The 26,400-nt window shown below is 37.9% G+C and overlaps 3 protein-coding genes across 9 annotated transcripts in view; 1 reads left to right on the top strand and 2 right to left on the bottom strand.

Moving 5' to 3' along the window:
- LOC147513820 (cell division control protein 2 homolog) overlaps positions 1-24,148 on the bottom strand; it is a 78,562-nt gene extending 54,414 nt beyond the window's left edge. The window contains exon 1 of one of the 2 annotated variants that reach the window (XR_015215682.1): positions 24,027-24,144. Coding sequence is in view for 1 of the 2 variants with exons in the window: in XM_086597118.1 (XP_086453244.1) it covers positions 24,027-24,078 (52 nt within the window). In the remaining variant the exon portion in view is untranslated. Of the gene's footprint in view, positions 1-24,026 lie in introns of both variants that reach the window. The other variant, XM_086597118.1, reaches the window with a different exon arrangement.
- Positions 12,016-14,266, top strand: LOC147513821 (uncharacterized). The gene is made up of 2 exons (XM_086597110.1): positions 12,016-12,165; positions 12,664-14,266. Exons 1-2 carry the CDS (start codon positions 12,110-12,112, stop codon positions 14,159-14,161), a joined length of 1,554 nt encoding a protein of 517 aa, XP_086453236.1. The 5' UTR covers positions 12,016-12,109; the 3' UTR covers positions 14,162-14,266.
- On the bottom strand, positions 14,844-24,607 carry LOC147513822 (uncharacterized). 6 transcript variants are annotated; one of them, XM_086597111.1, is made up of 13 exons: positions 24,168-24,607; positions 24,000-24,086; positions 22,164-22,278; positions 21,922-22,095; positions 20,248-20,287; positions 19,438-19,590; positions 18,772-18,859; positions 18,653-18,706; positions 18,458-18,528; positions 17,171-17,261; positions 17,045-17,098; positions 16,611-16,879; positions 14,844-15,393 (listed from the first exon to the last, which is right to left on the bottom strand). In XM_086597111.1, exons 6-13 carry the CDS (start codon positions 19,536-19,538, stop codon positions 15,315-15,317), a joined length of 807 nt encoding a protein of 268 aa, XP_086453237.1. In that variant the 5' UTR covers positions 19,539-19,590; positions 20,248-20,287; positions 21,922-22,095; positions 22,164-22,278; positions 24,000-24,086; positions 24,168-24,607; the 3' UTR covers positions 14,844-15,314. The 6 variants fall into 6 exon arrangements, with proteins under 6 accessions (XP_086453237.1, XP_086453239.1, XP_086453238.1 ...); XM_086597115.1 differs by lacking the exon at positions 14,844-15,393 and adding an exon at positions 15,894-16,488; XM_086597113.1 differs by lacking the exon at positions 24,000-24,086 and having other exon boundaries at positions 24,402-24,607.
- Between the last annotated feature and the right edge of the window lie 1,793 nt (positions 24,608-26,400).

A 26,400-nucleotide genomic window follows, 5' to 3' on the forward strand; every position in this document is an offset into this window, starting at 1 on the left:
AGGCTTGCTAAAGATTTGTGGATGGGTAGAGACATAAATAACCATTGGTTTGGAACAAAAGTTATCAACCACTTACGGATGAAGTATCCATGACTTGTCAAGATTTCCTTAGATGCAGATTTCCTAGAATCTCAAGCGCAAGGTGTCCCAAATAATGCACTAGGTATTATTGAAAAGTTTGGAACGTTATTGAATCTTTTTTTCCCTTCAAGTGAATGTCTAGTCATAAAAGATTTCATCGAGAATGTAAAGTGTAGGGGATTTTCTGAGTATCCTACGATCCTCCTCTGTGCCGTGTGATGAAGAACTTTGGGATTAATGATGGAAAAGGGACGAGATGAGTGAATGATCAGGGTTGAACCACCCTACAGCTGCCTACGTATCTTCCTATCTGTTTAGAAGAATCAAACCCTATTGCACGTAGTTCCTAAAAGCGAATTCCTATTGTTTATATAGGAGGAGCCTTAGGAGTCCTAGGGTTAGGGTTAACCTCACCGCTTGTGAGTTTTCTTCCCTCTTTAGAGTCTATTTTCCTATTAGGAATCCTCTCTTCTTGGAAGTCTAAATCTGGACCATATCTTATCAGAGATAAGTTTCCTTTTAGGTCATAATAACCCGTCATGTAAAGGAAGATTAGGCCCAAAAGGTAACTCTTAGAGATATGTCATTTTGATTCCTTCCTTATCATCAAATACCGTCCTCCTCAGTTTCCTTATGTTCAGGAACTGTCTATATCAGTTCTTAACAACTTGGAAAACTGTTATGTCCAGAGGCGGTTCGTCACGTGACTAGCACATGTTTATGAAACACTCGTGATAAACACGAGATTACTTATTCCCAGAACTAATCTGATGGTTCTCGTCTCATTCTAGGTATCTATAGCTCTTTGAATGTTCCATGCTTTATGTAAGGGGGATTTCCCGTCAATAATTAAATGACATGTGGACGAGAAATGACCTGGAAGTTGAAGAGAGAACGAGGAATATTGCTCTACAATTCTTGTACAAATTTGAGCAATTGAAGTCACAAATCTCGTGGTTATCTCACTTATCTGTCAAGAATAACATTAGAAATAAGAGATCAGCGGACGCTCCTAGTCCTGCTACAAATACTCATGAAAGTGCACCAGTAGAAGGCAATGAGGCCACCATGGTCGCTCCTTCTGGCGCTATAGTTACCGATAAAACTGTTCTTGTAGCTCATGGTGTAGAAATTATTGAAGTACATCAATAGACAGGTCATGTTCAAATAACTGTAGAAATGGAGTGTGTTCTATTTTTTTTCTTTTGTGAAAAAGAAAGATTCCGACTTTTTTGTACGTTGAAGGACCAGTTGGCAAAATCTATCGAAAAAAGAAAAAGAAAAAGAATCAGTTGGCGAAGTCAAGACGAGGGAGACAAATACAACCTTCCTAGCTAGTCAAGTTCTGACTTTAACATTACTGAACTTCATGTCTTCATCTACGGTTGGGATCTATATTTTAAGTTGTAAATGGATGGTTTTACATGTCGTGTGTCAATGCCTCAACGGCGGATTGCAAATCATAAGCTTGGTCGTGAACGAAAAGTTGGACTAGACCCATGACCTGCCCATCTTTTTTTAATCACAAAGGCAATAATTTGTGTTTATTCATGACATCATGGGAGCATACAAGGGGATTTTTCACATATTTTCACGATGTTGGGGGGGGGGAGGATTGTAGATATATATCAGTGTCCCGAGTCTTTTCAATATATTAATAGAATTAACACTTCAGATAAGTTCGGGTTTATAAAGAAATTGACAATTTAACTTAGTATCAGAGCCTCTCATTTCTAAGAGGTTTTGGGTTCAACTCCTGCCAGGTGAAGATATCCAGTCCTTCTGTCCTTCTACTTGTGTATTTCCACTTCTAGATAAAGATGGCAGAGTGTCCCCGAGCATCACATAAGTTCGAGTTTATAGAGAAATTTACAATTTGACAAGGGGGTTGTTGATATATATGTGAGTGTTCCCGAGTCTCTTTCAATATATTAATAGAATTAACCATTTACATAAGTTTGAGTTTATAAAGAAATTGACAATTTAACATGGTATCAGAGCATCTAGTTTCTGAGAGGTATTGGATTCAACTCTTGCCAGGTGAAGATATCCAATCCTTCTACTTGTGTATTTCTACTCCTGCTAGATGAAAATTGCAGAATGTCCCCGAACATCATCTAATATATTAATATAATTGATCATTCACATAAGTTCGCGTTTATGGACAAATTTACAATTTGACCGGGGGGGTTTAAAAAAATTTATTAGTGAAAAAAATGTAATTTGTAATTCTTTTTTGAAAAAAAAAAAAATACCTTAACTTGTATGTAAGTTTTGTGATTCGGAGCTTTTTACTAGAAGACTAAGGTTATGGGAAAGTTGTAATGATTTCGTATCAATGGTTTTGTTAGGGAGGTTGTTGTAATGAATTGTTGAGATTGTACCACAAAGGCTGCCTACATATCCAAATCGTTCTCTGGAATCAAGTCTCTCAAATGAACGTAGTTCTTTGTTTAAATGGAATTGGGTATTTATAGGATAGCAAGAAGAAATATCATTTCCTTAATTGCTAGAATATTTTCCTTAATTATGTAAAATCATAATATGGAAGCATATATTGACAAATATGTTTTTAAATATGAACCTGCCATATCTAGCTTATTGTGCCATAATAGTGGGCAGCGTTGACACGCCATAATAGTGGGCAGTGCACACATGCCATAATAGTGGGTAGCGTTGGCATGCCATACTAGTGGGCAGTGCAAGCACCCCATAATAGTGGGCAGCGTTGGCACGTCATAATAGTGGGCATTGCTGGCATGCCATACCAGTGGGCAGTGCACACATGCCATAATAGTGGGCAGCTAGCACTGGCATGCCATACTATTGGACAATGCAAGCATGCCATAATAGTGGTCAGCATTGGCATGTTGTAATAGTAGGCAGCACTGGCATGTCATACTAGTGGCCAGTGCAAGTATGCCATAATAGTGGGCAGTGCCAGCATGTCATGATAGTGGGCAACACACATACTAGTGGATGGCGCTATAATGGTACCCAACGATGGTCGTTTATAGGGGTGCATATACAGTGGTACATACACCACCCCTTCTTCGCTGGATGGAACTAGTTCCTTGTGGTGAAGAATAAAAAATCGATTCAAAAAGAATGCGAAGGTGGAGAAATAGACGGAGGTGAATATTGTGAAACGAAAGAAACCAAAGATATGAATGTTGGGGAGAACGAGTAAAGGAAACCTAAGGTTGAGAAAACTCAACATTCTGTCCCCATAGTTAAAGCTCACCTTGGTACCCATAGCAAACTCCATGACTTTTTTACGCGTGGAGTAAGGTATTGCAAACGCAAAGTCCATGAGTTTGGATGCGTGGAGTAAGGTGTTACAAACGCAAACTCCACGACTTTTTGATGCGTGGACTAAGGTATTGCAAATGCAAAATCGAAGACTTTGGCTGCGTTGAGTAAGGTGTTGCAAACACAAACTCCATGACTTTTTGATGCGTGGACTAAGGTATTGCAAACGCAAACCCACGACTTTGGATGCATTGAGTAAGGTGTTGCAAACGCAAACTCCACGACTTTGAATTTGTATAGGTTAAACACTCACATCACCTAAACTAAAGTAATGGTGACATTCCTGTTGAACGCTTTGGGGTTGTTCTATAAGCCCATAGAACGGCTGGTAACTCTGTTGTCCACTTGACTTTAGCTTGCTCGAGACGATGTTTAAGGATTGTTAAGATGGATTTATTTGTCGCTTCAGCTTGCCCATTCGCTTGGGGTGATAGGGTGCGGAAAAATTGTGTTGAATATGAAGATTAGCACAGAGCTTGTGTATCTTCTACATCAAACTGCTTTCTGTTATCTGATATTAACTCGGCGGGGATACCAAATCGGCAGACTATATCCTTCCATATGAAGCGCTTGACGTTCGAAGCTTGTATGTGCACCAAGGGTTGTACTTCTGCCCATTTGGTAAAGTAATATGTAGTGACGAGCAAGAAACGAACATTCCCCCCGAGCTCTAGGTAGGGGCCCAATGATATCTAAACCCCATTTTGCAAATGGCCAGGGCGAGAAAATTGGGTGTAGCGCAGTTGTTGGGAGAGTACCCATATGGTAATGTTTCTGACAAGGGATGCATGTCTGAGAAATATGTTTTGCATCTAATTGCATTTAAGGCTACCAATATCCCTGTGTCATTGCCTTATGAGCCAAACTTCGACCTCCTGAGTGATTGTCGTATAACCCTACATGGATTTCTTGAAGCACGGCTAACCCTTCCTGTGTTGTGAGACACCTCAGCATAGGAGATGACGAATTACCCTTCCTGTACAATTGCAGAGTTCCTGACGATGAAGATACGAGTATGAATTTCCATGCGTCTCGTTTGATACTATTTGCGATGTTAGGCTCTGATGGGACTATTCCATTGCGTAGAAATGCTATAAACGGTTTTCGCCAATCATCTACATCTACCACGACTATTGGAAGAGTGAAGACGCCTGGCTCTTCTGCAAATTCATCGCCATCTTGATCGTGATTGGCAGGTACAAGGAAATCTGTATCATTTTCTTAAAGAATCATGCTTCTATTTTTCTGGGAGGCTTCTGAGCTAGGGTTGTCTTGTAGGGGAGTATTGTACTTTCTTTTCCTTGTGTTGACAACATTAATGTTTGATGGTAGTTGTTCCACAACAACACTGAAAAAAACAGCACGCATTGATGTAGATGTATGTGAGTTGTTCTATAGACAAGTCAATGCTCGGGTCTTGCTGGAAATCAACATTAACTTGTCTTGGTCCATCAATATCAATCGCTGCGGATAGATATGCCAAGGCATATGTATGTCTATCATCATTCTGAAGCCTCTGTATAATCATGATGGTTTCAAACTGGTGAGCGAGTTTGTGAATTAGATCTAAGTATGCCGCCATTCTATCGTCTCGGGATTCAAAGGAGCCAGAGAATTGCCCCACCATCAATCGTGAGTCAGTGAAAATTTGTAATTTTTGAACTCCTAAGTCCAAAGCTGTGGGCATGGCGTAAAGGATTGCTTCATATTCTGCTACATTGTTAGAGGCCTTGAACCCAAAATGAACTGAGCACTCAATGGCCGATTTATTTGGCTTGATAAAAACACATCCTAATCCAGAGCCAGATTTGTTATGTGAGCCATTCGTGTAAACAATCCATTAATCGGATGAAGAGTCAGTATCTGATGAAGGTGGCTGTGGCGGGGTTTCCTCGCCCCCAACTGTGGCCAATTCACTAGAGATACCTTCGTCTTGGTTGATTTCGGGGACGAAATCATCGATAGGGAAATATGTCATTAGGGATGCGAGTGCATGACCCTTTTCTGAAATGTGAGGTTCAAAGGTAATGTTATAAGCACTCAAGTAGATGTCCCATTCGGCGAGTCTACTTGATACCTGAGCACTTCGAAAAACTTTGCAAAGAGGATATTCCGTGTATACTTTGACCAGTCTTCCTTGGAAGTACGGCTTGAGGCGCCTGACAGCATGAACCAATGCTAGAGCGATTTTTTCAATTCTCGAATATTTGGTTTTTGCCCTTGTTAGTGTCTTACTAATGAAGAAGATCGGATGGCCGTCTTCTTCGTCGACGAACAATACTGTACTTACTGCAATATCTGTACACTCGTTGCAGAACAATACTGTACGTAAGCACACTTATCTCGCGTGGATCAATACTATTCTCTCAACCTTATTGTTTGCAAGGAAACGAAAAGCTTCATCGAAAAAAAACTCTTCTTACTACCAAATACCAACTCCATCTTTCCTTCAGCGAATGTATTTAGTATTTAGTTAACGAGCATTCAGTATTTAGCTGCTACGTAGTGTTGTTATTAGTGATGGAACTTGAATATATGGTTGGCTGTAATTTAACTTTGATGCTTCTTTCTTGAGAGATATAAGCTCATCAATGATTGTTGCGCGTTGCAAGGGGGACGAAGGATATCACAATGTTGGCAACAGATTTTTGCAATGGAAATGGCAGTTCGAACTTCAAATGCGCCAAAAGAGGGATTATCCCCTGTTGGGGACAACGATACCAATCGATCCCCACTAAGATAACTTGCACTTGGACAAACTACTACTCTAGACAAAAAATCTAAACTTTCGCTACTACAACCAACAACAAACCCAACCTTCCAAGCAATCAACAACTATCACAAACAAGTAATAATAATGCAAGAAAAGTGAAGCATACCACAGCATAAGATGTAACGTGGTTCGGCCAATGATGACTACTTCCACAAGAGCTAATCCTTTTATAAGTATAGAAAGGGAGATTATAATCACTCCTCTCAAGTCTCTCCACTTTACTAGATCACTCTTCTCTCTTTACAAGCTTTTCTCTTTGCAAGAGTTCTCTCTCAATTTTGATTGCTCTCAAAATTAGGTTTCGCTTTAAGACTTTGGTTTTCCAAAACCTTGTTTCTGTTTTATACTCAACCTTGCAAATTTTGCGGTTACAGTAGAAATAGAAATTGACAAGTTTAGGCATGAGCGCGGGCGCGCTCTCAGTAAGGAAAAATCTAGTGCGCGCGCGCCCTCTTCGATTTTCCTCAGAAAAGTCCAGTAAACTTGTTTTGGAAAAAGAACTGAAAAAAACTATCTTCTTTTTTCTGTCCAAGGGAGCCTTGGGCAATACCATTTCTGAGCGTGCACTCGCTCAAACCTCTTCACACAAACAACACCGGATTGTCTCCTTCTTCCTCATGTGAGGGATAACTCCAACAATCTCCCCCTCCCGAACAGTGAGGGGGGATACCTCCATGTATTCACAAATCAATAGGAGGAGTATGCTACCATATATTCTGGCGGTGGCACAACAAACATCAAACTTACCTTTCGGTAAGACTTTGGTCATCATATTTGACCCGTTCTTGTCGGTATGGATCTTCTCAATACACAAATGCTTGTCTTCGAGAACTTCTCTAATCCAATGATAACACACATGTATGTGATTGGATCTAGAATGAAAACTCAAGTTCTTGCTCAAATGGATGGCGCTCTGACTGTCACATAGAACTACAAACTGTTTCTGTTTTAGCCCTAGTTCATCGAATAACCTCTTCATCCATAGCATCTTTTTGCAACACTCAGTGGCTGCAATATACTCGGCTTCTGTAGTGGAGAAGGCAACACACTTTTGCAACTTAGATTGCCAAGAAACTGCTTTCCCTGCAAAAGTAAACAAATAACCGGAGGTAGACTTCATAGAGTCAACATCACCTGTCATGTCTGCATCTGTGTAGCCTTCAAGCAAGGTCTTACTTCCACCAAAACACAAACACACCTTAGAAGTGCCCTTGAGATATCTCAATATCCACTTAACACTTTCCCAATGTTCCTTACCCAAATTTGACAGAAAACATATTACAATACCAACGGCGAAAGCAATATCCGGTCTTGTACACACCATTGCATACATCAAGCTGCCCACTGCGGATGCATAAAAAATCTTTTCTATTTGACTCTGCTTATGTTCACCCTTTGGACACATATCTTTGGTCATGCTAAACAGGCGACCAAGTGGACAACTGACTGGCTTCACTTGATCCATGTTGAATCTCTTTAACACCTTCTCAATGTAGCTTTCTTGAGAAAGCCACAACTTCCCACTCTTTCTGTCACGAGTGATCCGCATACTAAGTATCTGCTTTGTTTGACCCAAATCCTTCATCTCAAAGGACTTACTCAAGTCTTTCTTCAGCTTGGATATCTTGTTGATATTCTGGCCAACTATCAATATATCATCCACATACAACAAGAGCACTATGAAATCCCCATCTGGAAATTTCTGAACAAACACACAATGGTCGGAAGCAGACTTCTTGTATTTATGCTTCACCATAAAGGAATCAAAATTTATGTATCATTGTCTCGGTGCCTGCTTTAACCCATACAAACTCTTTATCAGCTTGCATACTAGGTGCTCCTTGCCTTTGACCTCAAACCCCTCTGGCTGGTCCATGTAGACATCTTCTTCAAGGTCTCCATGAAGAAAAGTTGTCTTGACATCTAGTTGCTCAACCTCTAGGTTCATACTTGCGGTCAGACCCAATACCACCCTGATAGAAGTCATCTTAACTATAGGAGAGAAAATTTCATCAAAGTCAATACATTTCCTTTGACCGAATCCCTTCACAACAAGATGAGCTTTGTGTCTTGGGTGTAGATTATTCTCCTCATGCTTGACTTTGAAGATCTACTTATTCTTGAGAACTTTTCTTCCTTTCAGTTTCTCAACTAAGTCATAAGTATGATTCTAATGCAAAGAATACATCTCATCATGCATGACCTTCAACCACTTCTCTTTGTCTGTACCATCAAGAGTCTCTTGATAGTACATAGGTTCTCCACCATCAGATAGTAAAACATACGTATATGGTAGATACCTGGTTGAAGTTTGTCTCTCTCTCTCAGACCTCCTTGCCCCATTTTTTTGTGGCTTAGGAGGATGCACTTCTGCTTGCTCAGGTGGTGGTTCATGCACTTCATCTACATCTTCTATATCAATAGGTTTTATCCCATCATGAGCTATAGGATCATCATCATGAGCTTCAAACCCATGGTTCTCTGCATTCTGAATACCTTCTGTATGTTCCACAGTAGGAACTTCTAGTTCTAAGTCAACAAGATCATCAATGAAAGCTTCTAGCTTCTCACAATTCTCAAAGTCTAATATGGTTTGGTCTTCCAAGAACACAACATCTCGACTTCGGATTACCTTCTTGTTGATCGGATCATAAAGTTTGTAGCCAAACTTCTCATCCCCATTACCCAGAAAAATGCATTGCTTAGCTTTGTCATCAAGCTTGGATCTCTCATCCTTGGAAATATGAACAAATTCCATGCACCCAAATACCCTCAAGTATCCATAATCAACATCTCTGCTTGACCATACTCTCTCTGGATAGTCACTATTCAGAGGCTTCAAAGGCAATAGGTTGATCACATGTACGGCTATGCGCATTGCTTCTACCTAGTAACTTTTCGGTAACTTAGAGTGAGACAACATGCATCTCATCCTCTCTACAATGGTCTAGTTCATCCTCTCAGCTATACCATTGTGTTGCAGAGTCTTAGGAACAATCTGCTCATGACGATTCAAACGGCCCAATGTACTCACCCTCATTATCTGAGCGAATACACTTCAAAGGCTTCCCTGTCTCTCTTTCCACCATGCTATAGAAAGTCTTGAACACATCAAGTACTTCATCCTTGGTCTTCAGACTATATGCCTATATCTTTCTTGTCGCATCATCAATGAAAGTCAAGAAGTACCAAGCTCCCCCATGGGACTTCACTTTCATAGGACCACATAAATCTGTGTGCACTAGCTCAAGGACATTGTCCTTTCTGTGAGACAGGAATCTTTGGAAAGACACCCTGTGTTGCTTTCCTACTAAACAGTGAGTACATCTATTTAAATGCGTACCTTTGATGTTTGGCAAGGCCTTTTGCTTGGCAAGAACTTTCATGCCTTTTTCTCCTATATGACACAGTCTCTTATGCCATAGTTCGGAGGAAGCTTCTTCTTGTGCCGCATTTACTTCTGCTTTACACAAATTAGCTTGTGTCTTGTAAAGCGAGCAAGTTTTCTTCCCTTTGGCTACTACAATGGAACCTCTGCTCAGTTCCATACCCCGTTACCAAACAAGTTTAGAAAGTCATCATCATCTAACTTCCCAGCATAAATTAGGCTTAGCCGAATGTCAAGGACATGTCTTACATCATTAAGTGTCAAGGTGTAGCCGACATTGGTTTTTACCTGAACATCCCTAATGCCTACAATCTTTGAGACTACACTGTTACCCATCTTTCCCTCACCAAATTCATCACAGCTGTAGGTAGTGAAGAATCCCTTGTGCAGTGTGACATGATAGGATGCTCCTGTATCTATCACCCACCCTGTATCCTGGCATGAGGTACTAACATAGCACTCACCACAATCTGACACAATTCACACTAGTTCATCGTCTACTAGTGCGGTAGTATCTCGGCATGTGTTTCCATTCCTCTTTACCATGTCTTCATGTACATAGTTATTCTTCTCATCCCTCTTCAGTGTTCTACACTTATACCTGAAGTGACCCCTTGGTGGCACAATAGTAACATTGTCTCTCTGCCTTAGGAGTTATAGTTTCACCCCCTAGATTTGCTTCTGTCATCATCTCTAGAATGAGATGGTTTTCTGCTCTTACCTCTCCCCCGTTTCTCTGTGACAAGGATCTCTGAGTGAGAGGAGATGCTTCGTGAACCCTTTCTTGTCTCCTCATTCAACAATGCCCTAGTAGCCATCTCCATGGAAATAACTCCATCCTTAGTGGCTCCGTTAAGAGAATCTGCTAACGTCTCCCAATTGTCGGGTAGAGAGTTTAATAGGAACAAAGCCTCAACTTTGTCACTCATATTAATCTTCATCAAGTGCAACTGATTGATGGTATTTTGTACTTCATTAAGACGCTCAGACATTGACTAACCTTCTTTGTACTTCGTGTTAGCAAACTTCTTAATGAGCAGTACCTTGTTTCCGGCCGACTTCCTCTCATAGAAGTCTTCGAGTTTCTTCCACAAGCCAAAAGCGGTAGTCTCTTGGGATACATGGTGGAAGACACTGTCGCCAATCCACTGTCGAATGTACCCAATTGTTTTTTTGTCAAGCTTGCTCCACTCAGCCACGACAGTCGTTTCCGGTTTTACTCCTCCATTCTCAATGGGTTGTGTCAAGTCCTTGCAATAGAGCAAGTCTTCCATCTTGGCTTTTCAAATAGTGTAGTTAGCTCTATTCAAACTAGTAATACGAGTGTTTACAGAATGGTCCATCTCTACAAGCTATTTCAACTCAAACCTTCTCTCAGGAATTTTGTCAAACACCTTCCGAGCAAAATTTGGATAACAACCTAGATTAATCTAACCTAGCTCTTGATATCACTTGTTGGGGACAACGATACCAATCGATCCCCACTAAGATAACTTGCACTTGGACAAACTACTACTCTAGACAAAAAATCTAAACTTTCACTACAACCAACAACAAACCGAACCTTCCAAGCAATCAACAACTATCACAAACAAGTAATAATAATGCAAGAAAAGTAAAGCATACCACAACACAAGATGTAACGTGGTTCGGCCAATGATGCATACTTTCGAAAGAGCTAATCTTTTTATAAATATGGGAAGGAAGATTACAATCACTCCTCTCAAGTCTCTCCACCTTACTAGATCACTCATCTCTCCTTACAAGTTTTTCTCTTTGCAAGGGTTCTCTTTCAATTTTGATTGCTCTCAAAATTGGGTTTCTCTTTAAGACTTTGGTTTTCCAAAACCTTGTTTATGTTTTATACTCAACCTTGCAATTTTGCGGTTACTGTAGAGATAGAAACTTACAAGTTTAGGCATGAGCGCAGGCGCGCTCTCAGTAAAACAAAATCAAGCGCACACGCGCCCTTTTTGATTTTTCTCAGAAAAGTCTAGTAGACTTGTTTCGGAAAAAAGGTTGAAAAAAACTAACTTTTTTTTCTCAACAGGGAGCCTTGGGCAAGACCATTTCCGAGCGTGGATTCTCTCATTCTTCCTACTGTGAGGAATAAATAAAAAATGAAACACACCACCAGGAAAAAAATTCTACCCTGATTTTACGAACAAGCCGTTGCCATTCTTTTCAGCTTCTTTCATGGACTGTAGTACTTGACTTGACTACTTGAAAAGTGTGTTTAGTCAATCACCTGTTTGACTGGGAATTTGGCATATAAGTTTCTATTTTTTAAGAGCATGTGTTCAGTGCGCAGGTCGTATGGGCCTTTGGATTCAGTACTTCTGCCACTAAATACACACGCACCTTTTGGATGAGTGGCCGAGATGTAATGGCGCACCATACATCTCGCGCACCATAGATTTAGCCATTTTTTAAGTGTTTGAACAAAAAACGTTATCTACAAGTCTACAACAGGATGCATGTCAAGGTCCCTAAGTCAAGCGAGATGACAGCTTAAAAGCCAAAGAAATAAACTGAAGAAGATGAGGCTTGGTTGAATGCACATAACGCTAATGGAGAAACACCAGTGTGTAGGGGGGATATTAGATAACAGGTATGCTGCTCCACTGCCAGTTATTGGTCTATATATCACCACAGCCACTTTGGTATGTTTACTCTTAATCATTTCTGATGTATATCTTGGATATCGTCGAAAACAACCATGGTTACCTTGTAAATATTTCTCACTCAATTCATTGACACTCTCTCTTCTTGCAATTGCAACAAAAGTCCCATTTGATCTCACTACTCCAATGCCTAGTCCACAGGATCAACTATCTAAACTTTGTGGTACTACTTTAATATGCATTTCAATGGGATTTTTCCTGCCTTGCGTCGCCAATATGGAAGGTTCTGAGTTGTTTGTTAATATGGCCTCCTTGACCATCCTTGTAGTTACTGTTATTGTTAATACTTGCATACAAATGGCTACAGGCGTGATATTTTCTGTTTTTTTCGTAGAACATATCTTTATTTTGCTATTAATGCTGGTAATTCTTATCATAATGTGGTATTTTACTTTCTACTCTGGTTTCATTGCCGACGCATTCAGAGAGATTTGGAGAAAACAACGAAAATATGCATGTGGCCTAGAACTGGGGTATAGAGAACAACTTGAGCTGCATTTTACGACTATTTCCTCTAATAACTCTCAATTGAGCGTGTGCTTCGTTGCACACTATCCTTCTGTAGGCCTGCTTTGCACAATTTCTCCGCTGGTTTTCCTAGAAGTTGCTTTTCGGACGTTTTTTCTCAAGCACTTGAGGTTTTGTGAAGGAGTTTCGGATTATAAATGGTCTGTTTGGGTTGTCGTGGTGTCACAAATTATCACCTTAGTGTTGGGTACGTTGGCCATCACTTTTAGGTGGTTTTTCGTCGCAAGCCAATTGAATCCCTTCAAACCTGAAGGAGATTTATCATGGATCGAATGGAGTTGCGCCCAATTTCAGGCCTTTGAGGTGTTTTCCAAATTGCTATTAAATTGGAAAATGTACTCTGGTATCATGAAAAAATGCCAAGTAGAAGATACTGTCATTCGAGTATTGTTTGCAACAGAAATAGGTCTCAACCGGATGAATGAAGTGATCATATTTTTAACTTGGGCTATTAAGAAACTAATTTCCTGGTTCAAAAGAAATATCCTTGATTATCTTGGTGAGAATGCTACTGAAGACTTGACTAACTGGAGGACAAAATGCCAGAAGGATGAACCACGTCACCTCTTCAATCTCCTATCCAGAACTCATCCATCTCAAGAATTACATAGTAACGAAGGAACTAACAATTGTCTCTTACTTGTAATCCTTGTACGACTGTCAGATATTTTATTACCATCTGAATTTAGTAGACCCTTAGTTGACGCTTTAGATGAAGCTTTTAGTATCATTTATTTTGTCGACAAGAGATTGGATTACGACGGTGCTATGGTTAATATGTACAAAAGAAGGCTAGCAAAGGATTTGTGGATGAGTAGGGACATCAGTAATCATTGGTTTCAAAAGACAGTAATCAACCCTGTGCAAATGAAGTATCCCCAGGTTAAGAATATTTCCTTGAATACTGTAGAGTCTCATTCGCAATTTGTCCCAAATCATCCACTACAGGTTATTAAAGAGATCGGACAGTTATTGAATTGTACCCTTTTTATCGATTCAGATGAACGTCTTATCATAAAAGATTTTATTGAAGATGGAAGGCATGGAACATTCAAAGAGTTATATGAACGAATGGAGCAACTATTTGTTGACAGGGTGTCTCTCTTTCTGGCTGAACTGCAAAGTGTGGCACTAGAGTATGTTCTCCAGAGCCCTGTCAGGAAACTAGAAAAGAGAATGAGAATTGCCTTACTGTTCATGTACAAATTTGAGCAGTTACAGTTAAAAGTTCAGTGGTTATCAGATGGAAGTAATGCTGCGAGCGAAAGATCAGCTGATGGAAGGGAACCCATGGATGACAATAATGCTGCCGTTGGCGCTCCTTCTGGCACTGCAGATGTCAGTACACATGTTCATGTAGCTAATAGCGATGAAATTATTGAAATTCATGAATAAACAAGAAACGTTCATTAAATGCTTATTTATCGTCTTTTCTCTTTCTTCGGTGCCAAAGACGTGTTTCACTACTCACAAAATGCTAATGTCAAATTTTCCTTCAGTCTGATTGAACACCTATGGTCTGCCCATCTTTTTCTCACGAAGTCAAATAATCTGTTTTTCTCTGGTTAACATACTTTTAGTGAAAAATCTTCATGACATCATGGCAGCATACGAAAGAATTGTCACTGTAAATTTTGATAAAAATACCTTGTAAATTGCAAACTCTGTCTTTTGGAACTGTCTAGAAGACTGAGGTTATGGGAAAAGTATCCCTGTGCACTAAAACACCACCCATCTACCACGCTGCAAATTAGCATAGAAGACTCTTTTTTGAGAGTGGAAAAAGTATACCGGTGTCAACATTCTCAAAAGTCAGATAAGCTAATTAGCAGCTTCAATATCAAAGGAAACTGAAGAAGAGGCTTTGGTTGAGCGCACATAAGGCTAATGGAGAAACAGCAGTGTCTGGGGTGGGGGGGGGGGGGGGTCGTCAGGCACCTCCGGTTAAGGGAACTGTTTTTGAAACGTTGTGGCCGAGCAAAGAAAATTGAGATTTCTTGTATCAACCTCACTACATTGGATTTCTTCGGCAAGCTGCACAAATTACATTTTATTGATGTTCCGTTACTAAAGGATGTATTTGTGTATCCATCTCTCAAAGATTCTATCTTCAATGGGGATGCGGACGATCTTCCTCATATTCGAAATCTCAAACAAGTTTGATGTGTTGCTCGGGTGAGAAATAAGTACACATACACACGCACGCACACACACACAAAAAGAAAGGTCTCCAACTTTAACTATTTGTTATGAATGATAGTAACATGTGCATTTCTTCTTTTGCTTTTAGGTACGGCCAATACCTGCAAAAGAAACTTCCCCTTAGCCGCATAAATCACCTCGCCTCGGTCATTCTATAGAGCTGCTGCCCATCCTCTTTGGTTTCCTTGAAGTGTGCCATCAGTATTGAGTGCGTAGTACCCATGCTCGGGTTTGGCCCAAGTGCAATATAGATCCTTTTTCTCTTCTATCTGGATGTGAATGTTCCACCTTTGCATTTGTTGCTCTCTCAGGTCCCTCTTGCATTTTGTAGTTGACTGAGTGAAGCTTAGTCCGAAACATCTTGAATAATCAAGTTCGCCAACTGTTGTAGTACAATTCTTACTACTGAAAATTCTTTGGTTCCTCTATGCCAAACACCCAATACATGATTAAAAAATAATAATAAAAAAAAACAAATAAGTAAATACATGTAACCATTAAAAATCAAACTGATATCATACCCAAAAACAAGTTACAACCCTCGAAAATCATTACTAAGAATAATTGGGAGTGTAGACCTCGAAAAACATTACTAAGAATAATCGGGTGTGTAGACCTAATTCCGTCTCAATGTCTATCAAGTTGATGGCTTTGATTTGTACGCCAGATTTTGAATTTTGATTTTCGCTAATCTTTTTGTAAGAAAGTGCCTGATATCAAATATAGAACGAGACACTTCAAAGAGAACATTCACACATAGGAAACACCATACCATTGGTGATTGAAGAGGAGAACAATGCTACTTGATTTTCCATTCTCGTTTCTGACCCTTACCCATTTTATTTATCTTTCCACTTTTCTTAACAGAATAATAAAAATAAATGCTTAAACTATGGTTTCAGTTGTTGGACCAATCAGCCTTGGATGTCCCCTGAACAGGTTTTGAGTGTCCAGAAATTCATTCTCTTTGTTTATATTGAAGCAACAAAGAAGATATGAAGTAATATTTCTCTTCCTACAAAATATTCAACACTACATTGCAAAACAAAAACAGCAATTTCATATCTAATGCAACCTAAGACAGTCAAAATTATATCAATAGCATATTCGCAAATGCAGAATCAAGTTCAAAACTATACAAGTATCTTCAAAAGTGAGAGTCAGTCAACCATCTTCAGAACAATCTACAGTATCTACTACTACCTACTACGAAAACAGCATCACAGATTCTCTTGTCTACTCCACAACATAGTAATCAAAATTCTTATGCCTCCACACGCAACAAACATCAAACCCTGCACTAGGTACTTGTTTTCATTTTTTAATATTTTACACAGGTATATAGACCTTACACGAAGTTTTTTCATTTTTGACTGAACCAATTCAGTAAAGGTAAATTTTGATAATCCACCTTTTTTTCATGTTACTTTGTTAGAAAAGTGCCCCAAATTCTTTCAGTTCATGTGATGCTGTTTCCGTAGTAGTAGATACTGTAGATTGTTCTGAAGATGCTGTTAAACCTGTTAACAGGTTAAGCAACTATTAGAACGCAGGTATAAGGTAACACAACAACAATGACTTAATTTATGTTCTATTCTTTTGTGCGTGCATGTGTGAAGATGTTAATGCCAGATTCACACACCCGTTGAAATATGGATGATTCAGAGCTGCTTCTGCAGTGATTCGGATACCAAGATTGAGGCAGTGTGCATGTGTGAAGATGCCAATGCCAGATTCACACACCCGTTGAAATATGGATGATTCAGAGCTGCTTCTGCAGTGATTCGGATACCAAGATTGAGGCAGTATGCGTGTGAAGATGCTAATGCCAGATTCACACCCGTTGAAATATGGATGATTCGGAGCTACTTCTGCAGTGATTCGGTTACCAAGATTGAGGCACAGCATCCTCTGTAAACAAGCAAAGTACTATCATATGATATGGTTCATACCCCCTTCCTCGAACTGATAACCAGCATTCTCATTTCAAAACAAAGAATTATTATCTAATTCATGAATTATTATCTAAATCATGTCCTAATAATAGCTTTATAACAGTATATATAATTAACTTACAGATAGCAAATCGACTCCTACTTCACCGAGTGTCGGAAATTTATCTAACAGTACCTACAAAATTCACTATGTTAGTTTAAACATATAGATAATTGAAAATTGAAAATCAAATCATTGGGTTTTTACCTGTCCATCAAAGTACCGAAGAAGGTAAGACGGATAAAATTTCCAAAGAATCACCCCAGGCCAACTCGTCTCGGTGTGAGAGCCCAACAAACTAATTTAAAGGACATGACATTGATTGTTAGTGTTTTATTATAGACATTAATGACCCAAAAAAACAAATTTCACTGCTTTTTACATTAAAATTTTTTTATCTGAAGAAGCTCCCATACCCTTCAGTTTAATGACCCAAAAAAACAAACTTCACTGCTTTTTACATTAAATACAATTTACCACCCAACAAATTCTTTTATCTAAAGAAGCTCCCATACCCTTCAGTGTCAGCACTACCCTGATTAATGGAACTAACCAATGCCCTCAACTCAAAACATAGAAATTAAAGATGAAATTGTTGAACATTTCAAAAGGTTGGGAAGAAAAAAGAAAAGCTAATTTTATGATTTTTCCTTGGACATTTCAGTCATATTAGAAAAGAAGTGTCCAACTCATCACCAACCTGAAGACAGTCAAAATTATATCAATGGCAGAATCGCAAATGCCAAGTTCAAAACTATAAAAGTATCCACCGCTAAAGTGAGTCAGTCAACAATCAACAGTCCACACACAGTCAACAATGTACAGTCAAACCCTGCATCACGGTGAGGAAACATAACTAGGTCAACAAAACCAAATTTCACAAGAATTGTTGCTATAAAATATAAACACTAGACTTAAAGAATAGGAGAAATTTGAGCTGATACTGCATTCGGAAATTTGGACATCCTAAAAGGACTTGCAAGATGCCAAGATTCCCCAGTAACAAATTGAAACAATAGCCTCGATCTGTCCATCATTGCTTCCTTACACCAAAGGAGATCCGCAAGCATCAACGACAAATGCATAAAAAATACAAGTCCCCACTCATTACACTAGTTCCTTTTACTACAAATTGTTAAGATCAAATCTCTAATGTGACTCAGAAAAAGGATGCATTTTCCAACCCTCTCAAAAGATGTGCATGCATGACATGAACTGAAAGAATTTGGGGCACTTTTCTAACAAAGCAACACGAGTAAAAGGTGGATTATGAAATTTCACCCTTACTGAATTGGTTCAGCCAGAAATTAAAAAAAAAAACTTCGTGTATGGTCTATACCTGTGTAAAATATTAAAAAATGAAACTACTAGTTTAACAGGTTAAGCAACTATTAGAACGCAGGTGGAAGGTAAACACAAAACAACAATGACTTAATTTATGTTCTATTCTTTTGTGTGTACGTGTGTGAAGATGCTAATGCCATATTCACACACCTGCTGAAATATGGATGATTCAGAGCTTCTACTGCAGTGATTCGGTTACCGGGATTGAGGCACAGCATCCTCTGTAAACAAGTACTATCAAATGATATGGTTCATACCCCCTTCCTCGAACTGACAACCAGCATTCTCATTTCAAAATCAAAGAATTCCTATCTAATTCATGTCAGGTATATATAATTAACTTACAGATAGCAAATCGACTCCTACTTCACCAAGTGTCGGAAATGTATCTAGCAGTACCTGCAAAATTCACTATGTTAGTTTAAACATATAGATAATTGGAAATCAAATCATCGGGTTTTTACCTTTCCATCAAAGTGCCGAAGGTAAGACGGATAATATCTCCAACGAATCACCCCAAGCCAACTCGCCTCGGTGGGAGAGCCCATCAAACTAATTTAAAGGACATGACATTGACTGTTAGTGTTTTATTAAAGTCATTAATGACCCAAAAAAACAAACTTCGCTACTTTTTACATTAAATACAATTTACCACCCAGCAAATTCTTTTATCTGAAAAAGCTCCAATACCCTTCAGTGGCAGCACTACCGTGATTAATGGAACTAACCAATGCCCTCAACTTAAAACATAGAAATTAAAGATGAAATTGTTGAACGTTTCAAAAGGTTGGGAAGAAAAAGGAAAAGCTAATTTTATGATTTTTCCTTGACATTTGAGTAGAAAAGAAGTGTCCAACTCATCACCAAAATCGGAGAAATGAGAGAGTGCAACACACATGATATTTTCTAACAACTAATTCGCGTACCATCCGAGCACAAACAAATTGTATTGATTTTAAAAAAATTGAAACTATCATGTATTTTTAGGCAAGAAGAAAAGTATATTGTATTTAATGTAATAAATAGCTAAGTTTGTTGTATTTTTAGGTCATCATGTCTCTATTAAAAAAAGAAAACACAAAGAAGAAAAATAAATTAAAAAACCTGTAAATCTCAGTTAGCACTTTCACCTCTTCAGTCCTGTCATTCTTGACAAATATTGGTAGGCAGTTCCAATTGGCCATTTCACCAAATATACATCCCAAGGCCCAGATATCAGCTGGGGTGCCATAATCAACAACCCCCAAAAGTAACTCGGGCGCTTTGTAGGCCCCGGTCCCAACCTACAATAATACTGTAAATAATTACAACTGATCATAAAAATAACAACATATGAAACAATACAAGACTTCTACCAGTAAGTTTAAACATCATTATTATACTAGTATACTGCATTGCAATAGGGGTGTGAGCGGAGCCCCTGCGTATGCTATGGTTATTCGACAAATTCACTTTCCCAACATTAGACTACATGCAAAGAAGCTTGATATCAAAGCATAACCAAATAAACAAGAAATTAGATATTGCATGCACAGCAGACTGAATATACCCAACAATAATGTCAACCAAGTTTAACACACCTAAATAAATTGTACGGTAAGATGTACTCAGTTTTTACTGACATGCTAACTAGTTCCAATATATATGCAACTTAACAAGTTCCAATATATGCAACTTTCACCAGCTCAACTATAAAATACCAAACTTAACTTCACCACCTCCGGAGGTATAACGCCTATTAACCCCATTACCAGTTACCACCAAGACTTAAATCGTAAGTCAAAGTCTTCAGTTCTCCCAGTGAGTAAGAATATATATATACACTATCCTATATGAGTAAGAACATACAAACTTTTCTTTGTTCACAAATTTTGTTAAACAAGAGGAGAACTATAGTAAAACTTTATAATTATAGAGAAACAAATAAGGATGAGAATTACCTTCATTGTGAGAGGAGAGATCATTATAACTAAAAAATCCCTACAAAACAAAATTTAATATAATCAGTTTTGAATAGACTTTGTGAGAAAAACATGTTAATATATGTTAATCTTACCGTGCTGCATGTTGAAGGGTAAACAGTTTCTGCTATTCTTTCTATAATAATAATATCTTAGTAAGAACAAAAAAAGTTGGTGAAGCAGTCAAATTTTTGGAAATTCTTGGGAGTTTGTGAAATGTGCTCAACTTTAGTCAACGCAAAACTAAAATAGACTTTTTTTTGTTCGAAAGTCGAAACGACTTGAAGGATGGAACAACATATCGATTCAATTGCTATTTTAATTTGAACAAAATTGGAAACCAAAGCTACAAAACCCTTAATTAGTGTTCTACTTTGAAAGAACAAATCAACTAAAATTCGGAATTAAAAAGTTATAAACACACGTGAATCATACGGGTTAAGAGAAGAAACTCGCCAATATTTGTTGCAAGATCCAAGGAACGAGATAATGTTGGGACCGAGTGAGAGGAGACCAAGAGAGAGATAGAGGAGTTGAGACTTGAGAAAGGAGAGTTTGGCGGAGAGAAAAGCATCTGAGGCGGACATAAACCTTCAAAGCGACATTTTGGGCCACATACCCCCACCCCACCTTTGATCGAGCGTTAAGCTCCGCTCACTTGATTAAGTTTAAACATCATTATATATGAAAAGAAAATCAACGACTTAATAAACAACAATATCAAATAGTGCTATAACGAAATGTAATTTCAACATACTAATCATAAAAGAATCATCTCACATAATTGAGAGCACAGTCAATAATCCACACAAGGAACTAATTATCTAACAAAAACAAATTTGATATCAGAGACACAAGGATAAGACCATAGTTCACATATTGGTATCACAAGTCATAGATGTACCATATAAATAAGTAAGACTTCAACTCAAATTACATCCAAATCATTATTTAATCAGGACCATGGTAATCCACACAAGGAACTAAATATCTAACAAAAACAAATTTGATATCATAGACACAAGGATAAAACCATAGTTCACATATTGGTATCACAAGTCATAGATGTACCATATAAATAAGTAAGACTTCAACTCAAATTACATCCAAATCATTATTTAATCAGGACCATGGTAATCCACACAAGGAACTAAATATCTAACAAAAACAAATTTGACATCATAGACACAAAGACAAGACCATAGTTCACAGATTGGTATCACAAGTCATAGATGTCCATATAAATAAGTAAGACTTCAACTCAAATTACATCCAAATCATTATTTAATCAAGACCACGGTATTTCAACTAGTAGATTTTCATCTTAACCATGGCAATACAGCAAGATAATACAGATAATACGAAGTAAGGATTACACCCAAATTTCATCTTAACCATGGCAATATAGCAAGATGAGCCAACACCCTTTTTTGAACAAAAGAAAAAACAAGTTCTATCTAGGAGTTTCAACTTGAATTCGGATGAAGGTATTGTCACCTTAATCCCAAGTAATTGGGCTGTCCAATAGCCCAAAAATACACTAATGGACCTCCTCTTAGTAAAACCAACTCAATGCCCATCAATTAATTTAATGCCATGAAGCCAAAAATTTCCTTAACAGATCATTAATAACAAATAAAAAAAAATACATACGAGGGGAGATAGGTTCAGATTCAATAGAATCTTAGCAGATCCAAAATCAGCAATCTTCACCCTATGCGGTGTAGAATCAGTGTCAACAAGTATATTTGACGCTTTGATGTTACGATGCATTCCTCTTTGGTCATGAATATGAGCAAGTCCAGCCAAGAGTTGTTTCATAAAAACCTGCCAAAAGAGACATGTATTTAGCTGATTTCAAGACAAATGGACACGAAACACCACCACCTCCTTACCTTCACCATATCAGGACATTCTATTTCAAATTTCATTATGTAAGCTGTCAGGTTCATGTTCATCAGCTCTGTAACAAAACAGAGAAAGTCCTCTTCGACAAATACATCTTCACACCTGAAATTCAATGGAACTGGTTACCATATTCTCTACATATTTAGATGTAGGTCCAAAGTCATCTGGTTCAATACATATTTAAATGTATTAAGGAGTGAAAATTAGATTAGTCTATTGTATAGTTACAACCTCTACGGTTCTGCCACAGCAGTATCTAGATGTATATTCTCCACTGTAATTGTGGCCTCTAAGCCCAGCAAAAAATAACTCATGACCTCCCACTTGAGTCTCGTGTCTTACACATACTTGGTGCATTTGCAAATCCTAAGGTCTTACTCAGCTTCAGAACAGGGCAGTAGCTCATGACATTGTTTTTCCTAGCCTTGACAGCTTCTACTTTTGCCAGTAAAACTTAATAACAAAAAGGATACCACTGTATGGACACAGCTTGACTATAGTATGAAAGTTTTCCATACACTTGATTGAACAAAAGCAGTTGGGGAAAAAACTAAAGAAGGGCAACTCTTTAACTGTAAACTCAAGTATCAATTTATGAGAAAATAATGTGCAAACGATGGCAATGAACATTACAGTTTCAATGAGCAAAGGACTGTTAAACCTTTCATGAACATAATTTTTCAAGTTCTCATTAAGGTTCTAACAATTTTCATCTTTTAGTAACTAAACATTATAATAAGTACAACAATTCATAACGTGAATATGTTGCCTATCAAAAGTCACCTAGAGCCTATTCTTCATGAATTTACCTCAGAATGTTTGGATGAATTAGTTATTAGTTCGCATATTATACAATTTAGGGGAAGGACCATATGGCATAGTTTATTCTACATGGGATACTAAGCAACAGAAGTTGGTAGCTGTGAAGAGAATGCCAATGGATGAGGGTGGGATTACAAAGTCTACAGTGTGCTAACTAATTCATCCAAACATTCTGAGCATAGACTTTGTAATTCCACCCTCATCCATTGACATTCTCTTCACAGCTACCAACTTCCGTTGCTTAATATCGCATGTAGAATAAACTATGCCATATGTTCCTTCCCCTATCGGCCTATCCCTGTCTCGTACCTTCCCATGTTCAAAAGCCTAGACAGTAAACAAAATTTCATGAAAAAAAAAAAAAAACTTGAAACATTATTATGATTACAGTAAAAAAACGAAGTATGACATTATTATGATTACAGTAAACGTCTGATAGTTATGTTCACAAAATAAATTTACTAGAAAAAGCAATGGAAAAAGCAATCTTAATTTTCGGCAGATTTTCTGTTTCTTTTGATCTATTTTCATTCAAAAAGCAAGCCCAACTCCTCACAACAGAAAAATAGCTTACGATTAAACATCAAAGGTTAGAATCACAACAATAACCAACTTATTTTCAATCTTAGCAAATAGTGAATCCCAATCCCATCCATCTCATTTACATTTACAAAAATTACATAAACTTCAATTTTCTACACACTTCTATATTATAACCCTACCACTATATCCAAACCTCCAATTTCAAAACCCACAAAAACATAACATTTAACAGGAAAAAAAAAACAAAATTCAAAATTCAAAAAAACTGCAAACAAAACAGAATTTCCACAACTGAAGTGCACTAGATCTTCAATTTCATTTAGCTTACAAGCATATTCCTCAATCATTGGTCCTTCTATTGTTTCACTAACACATAAATGTAGTGTTTTAAGGTACTTCTGCAACGCATCATAAACACCGGTACAAAAGAACAAAAGAAACAAGGCAAGGGCTCTTACAATTTGATGAGTGCCCGATTAAATCACCTTCAATTTTGATGAAAGATTCGAAATCGACGATGTTGGGCATTAAGTGCATTTACAGTACTGCACATTGAAGAAAAAGTAGCAATTTATAGTTTATAAATCTAGTTTCCTATGCTACTAGGTCGTGCGTTCGTGCCCTACCTGAGCGTTACAGATTTATGTTGGGCCAGATCTTAGTCACACAAACCGTGGGAAGTGGTCCTCGCTCTGGCTCTCAAACCGCGCTCTAGCGATTTGAGAGATAAAGCTCCATAAAATCGCGATCTGTGAAACTAGAAACCGTGCTTCGAGATTTCCAAACCGCGCTCTAGAAAAAATGGGCAGAAAGCGTCTGTTTCTCAGCATAAAAGTTGCAAAACATAGTTTTTAACTTACTTCTTTCATCATCTGTTCATCTAATGAGCCCAAACCAAATAGTATTTGTGTTGAGAATTTGAGATGTTAGATATATTATAATAAAAGACTCTGAAATGGCTTCTTTAACTGGTTTTTAGGTTGCTGGAGTTGAGGACGAAGGAAGATGAAAAGTTGACCGAAGTACTAATAAAGCTTGGGTCCCATAAAGCTTTAGAGAAAGAGAAGATAAAAATACTGCGTTTGAAGGAGCTGCGGCGGAAAGATAGAGATAAATTATTTGGGCAAAAAAAAAAATAAGAAGATAATAGTTGGTTTTTTTTTCCCTTAAAACGATTAATATTTTTACTTTTTGGTTCTTGTGTCTGATTAAAGTCACAAATCAGTACCTTACCAAGGATTTTACACGTAAACCATGAGATTGCTGCAATTGTATAAGTGGGTTTTGATTTTTGTTTGGACTCAATCTTAAACCAACCTAAATAAAGTATTATTCTTAATTATGCAACACCATAAGTCCGTGACAATATGGACATACTCATTACTCACATCAATATAAATTTCCTTTTCATATGAAAAATTAAGATAATTCATTTTTTTTTTTGTTTTTAATTCAAAATTTATTTGACTAATTCTTATGATAATATATACAAAACATATTATATTCAACATTTATTGGCTCGAAGACGGCTCTAAAACATAGAGCTTCCCAACATAGCGCTCACGATCGATCCTTCGCTTCCTCTCCGCCTCCGCTCTACGATCTGGTGACTAAGGGCCAGATATGAATGTGTGCATTTAAAAGTTACGTGGTCTAATATTCTGGGCAGATAGTACTTGATTGTAAGAGCATCTTCAATGGGGGGTGTAAACCGTATAGAGTGGAAAGTTTACACCCCAAATGTCAAAAAATTATATCCAATGGAGGTGCTAAACCGTAGGTAATAGACTAGGGGTGGGAAATTCCCCATCTCGCTATCAGTTGATAAATAGCCCGGGCGACACTAGAACATACGTCTGAACAAAAGAAATGTTCGGACGTCACTTGGAGTGTCGTCCCTATCTATTTCTAAAGTCATAATTTGAAATTTTTAAATTCGAACGTCACTTCAAGTGTCATCCGAGTTTAAAATTGAATTTTTTCACATTTCTCCATTGGGAACAATAGAGAGTGGATATTTATGGGCTATACAATAATTTGCAATTGGAGTTGTAAAATCCTAATGGCACCTAGGTGGAGCCTATGTGGAAGTGTAATTTTACACCCCCCATTGGAGATGTCCTAATGAAATTATTTTAACTTTTAAATCTATATCCATATATCACCTCTCTCTATATTAAAGTAGAGTATGTGGACAATCTCTATCCTAGGTGACACTCTTCCAAGAGAAAGTAAAGCCACGTGGACATGGACAATCTCTTTAGTAGGTGGCACTCTCCCAAGAGAGAGTGAAACCACGTGGACACTCTTAATAATTATATCTTTGTGTATTTAGTTTCCTAATTAAACTATAACTTATACTAAAAAAAAGGGTAAAAAAATATAAGCACAAATAGAAATCAATTCTAATTTGGAAATAAATAGATAAATACATGTACAAAGATGTTCCATAATACACGTTCAAAGATGTTCAAGTTGGACCTCACACCGAGAAGCAGCATACTGGAATGGAAGACGGTAGAGGGGTGCTTGTGCTCCTAATGCAATAAAAATTGTCGTCAGAGAGAAGAGGATATCCCGTATCTGCGGACAAACCGAGAAAAGGATATATTGAGCACTCCCTAGATCTCTTATATGTTGCAGCAATGAAGATATCCCCCCTGGTCTGCCTTTGGAGTCTACGTGCCAACCTATGAATCAAGAATAGCAAGTTAAGATGAGGGTAAACTATATATAACAAGGGGAGAATAGTTATAACTCACCCCCAAAACGGAATTTGGAATAGTTCAAACGAACTCAAGGTTCAACTTCTGTAGACTTCCAGCTGCTGGACAAATATAAAGGAAATAATTCCCAATC

Source organism: Coptis chinensis, chromosome 3 (genome assembly GCF_015680905.1).
Source record: "Coptis chinensis isolate HL-2020 chromosome 3, ASM1568090v1, whole genome shotgun sequence".
NCBI classification, from domain to species: Eukaryota; Viridiplantae; Streptophyta; class Magnoliopsida; order Ranunculales; family Ranunculaceae; genus Coptis; species Coptis chinensis.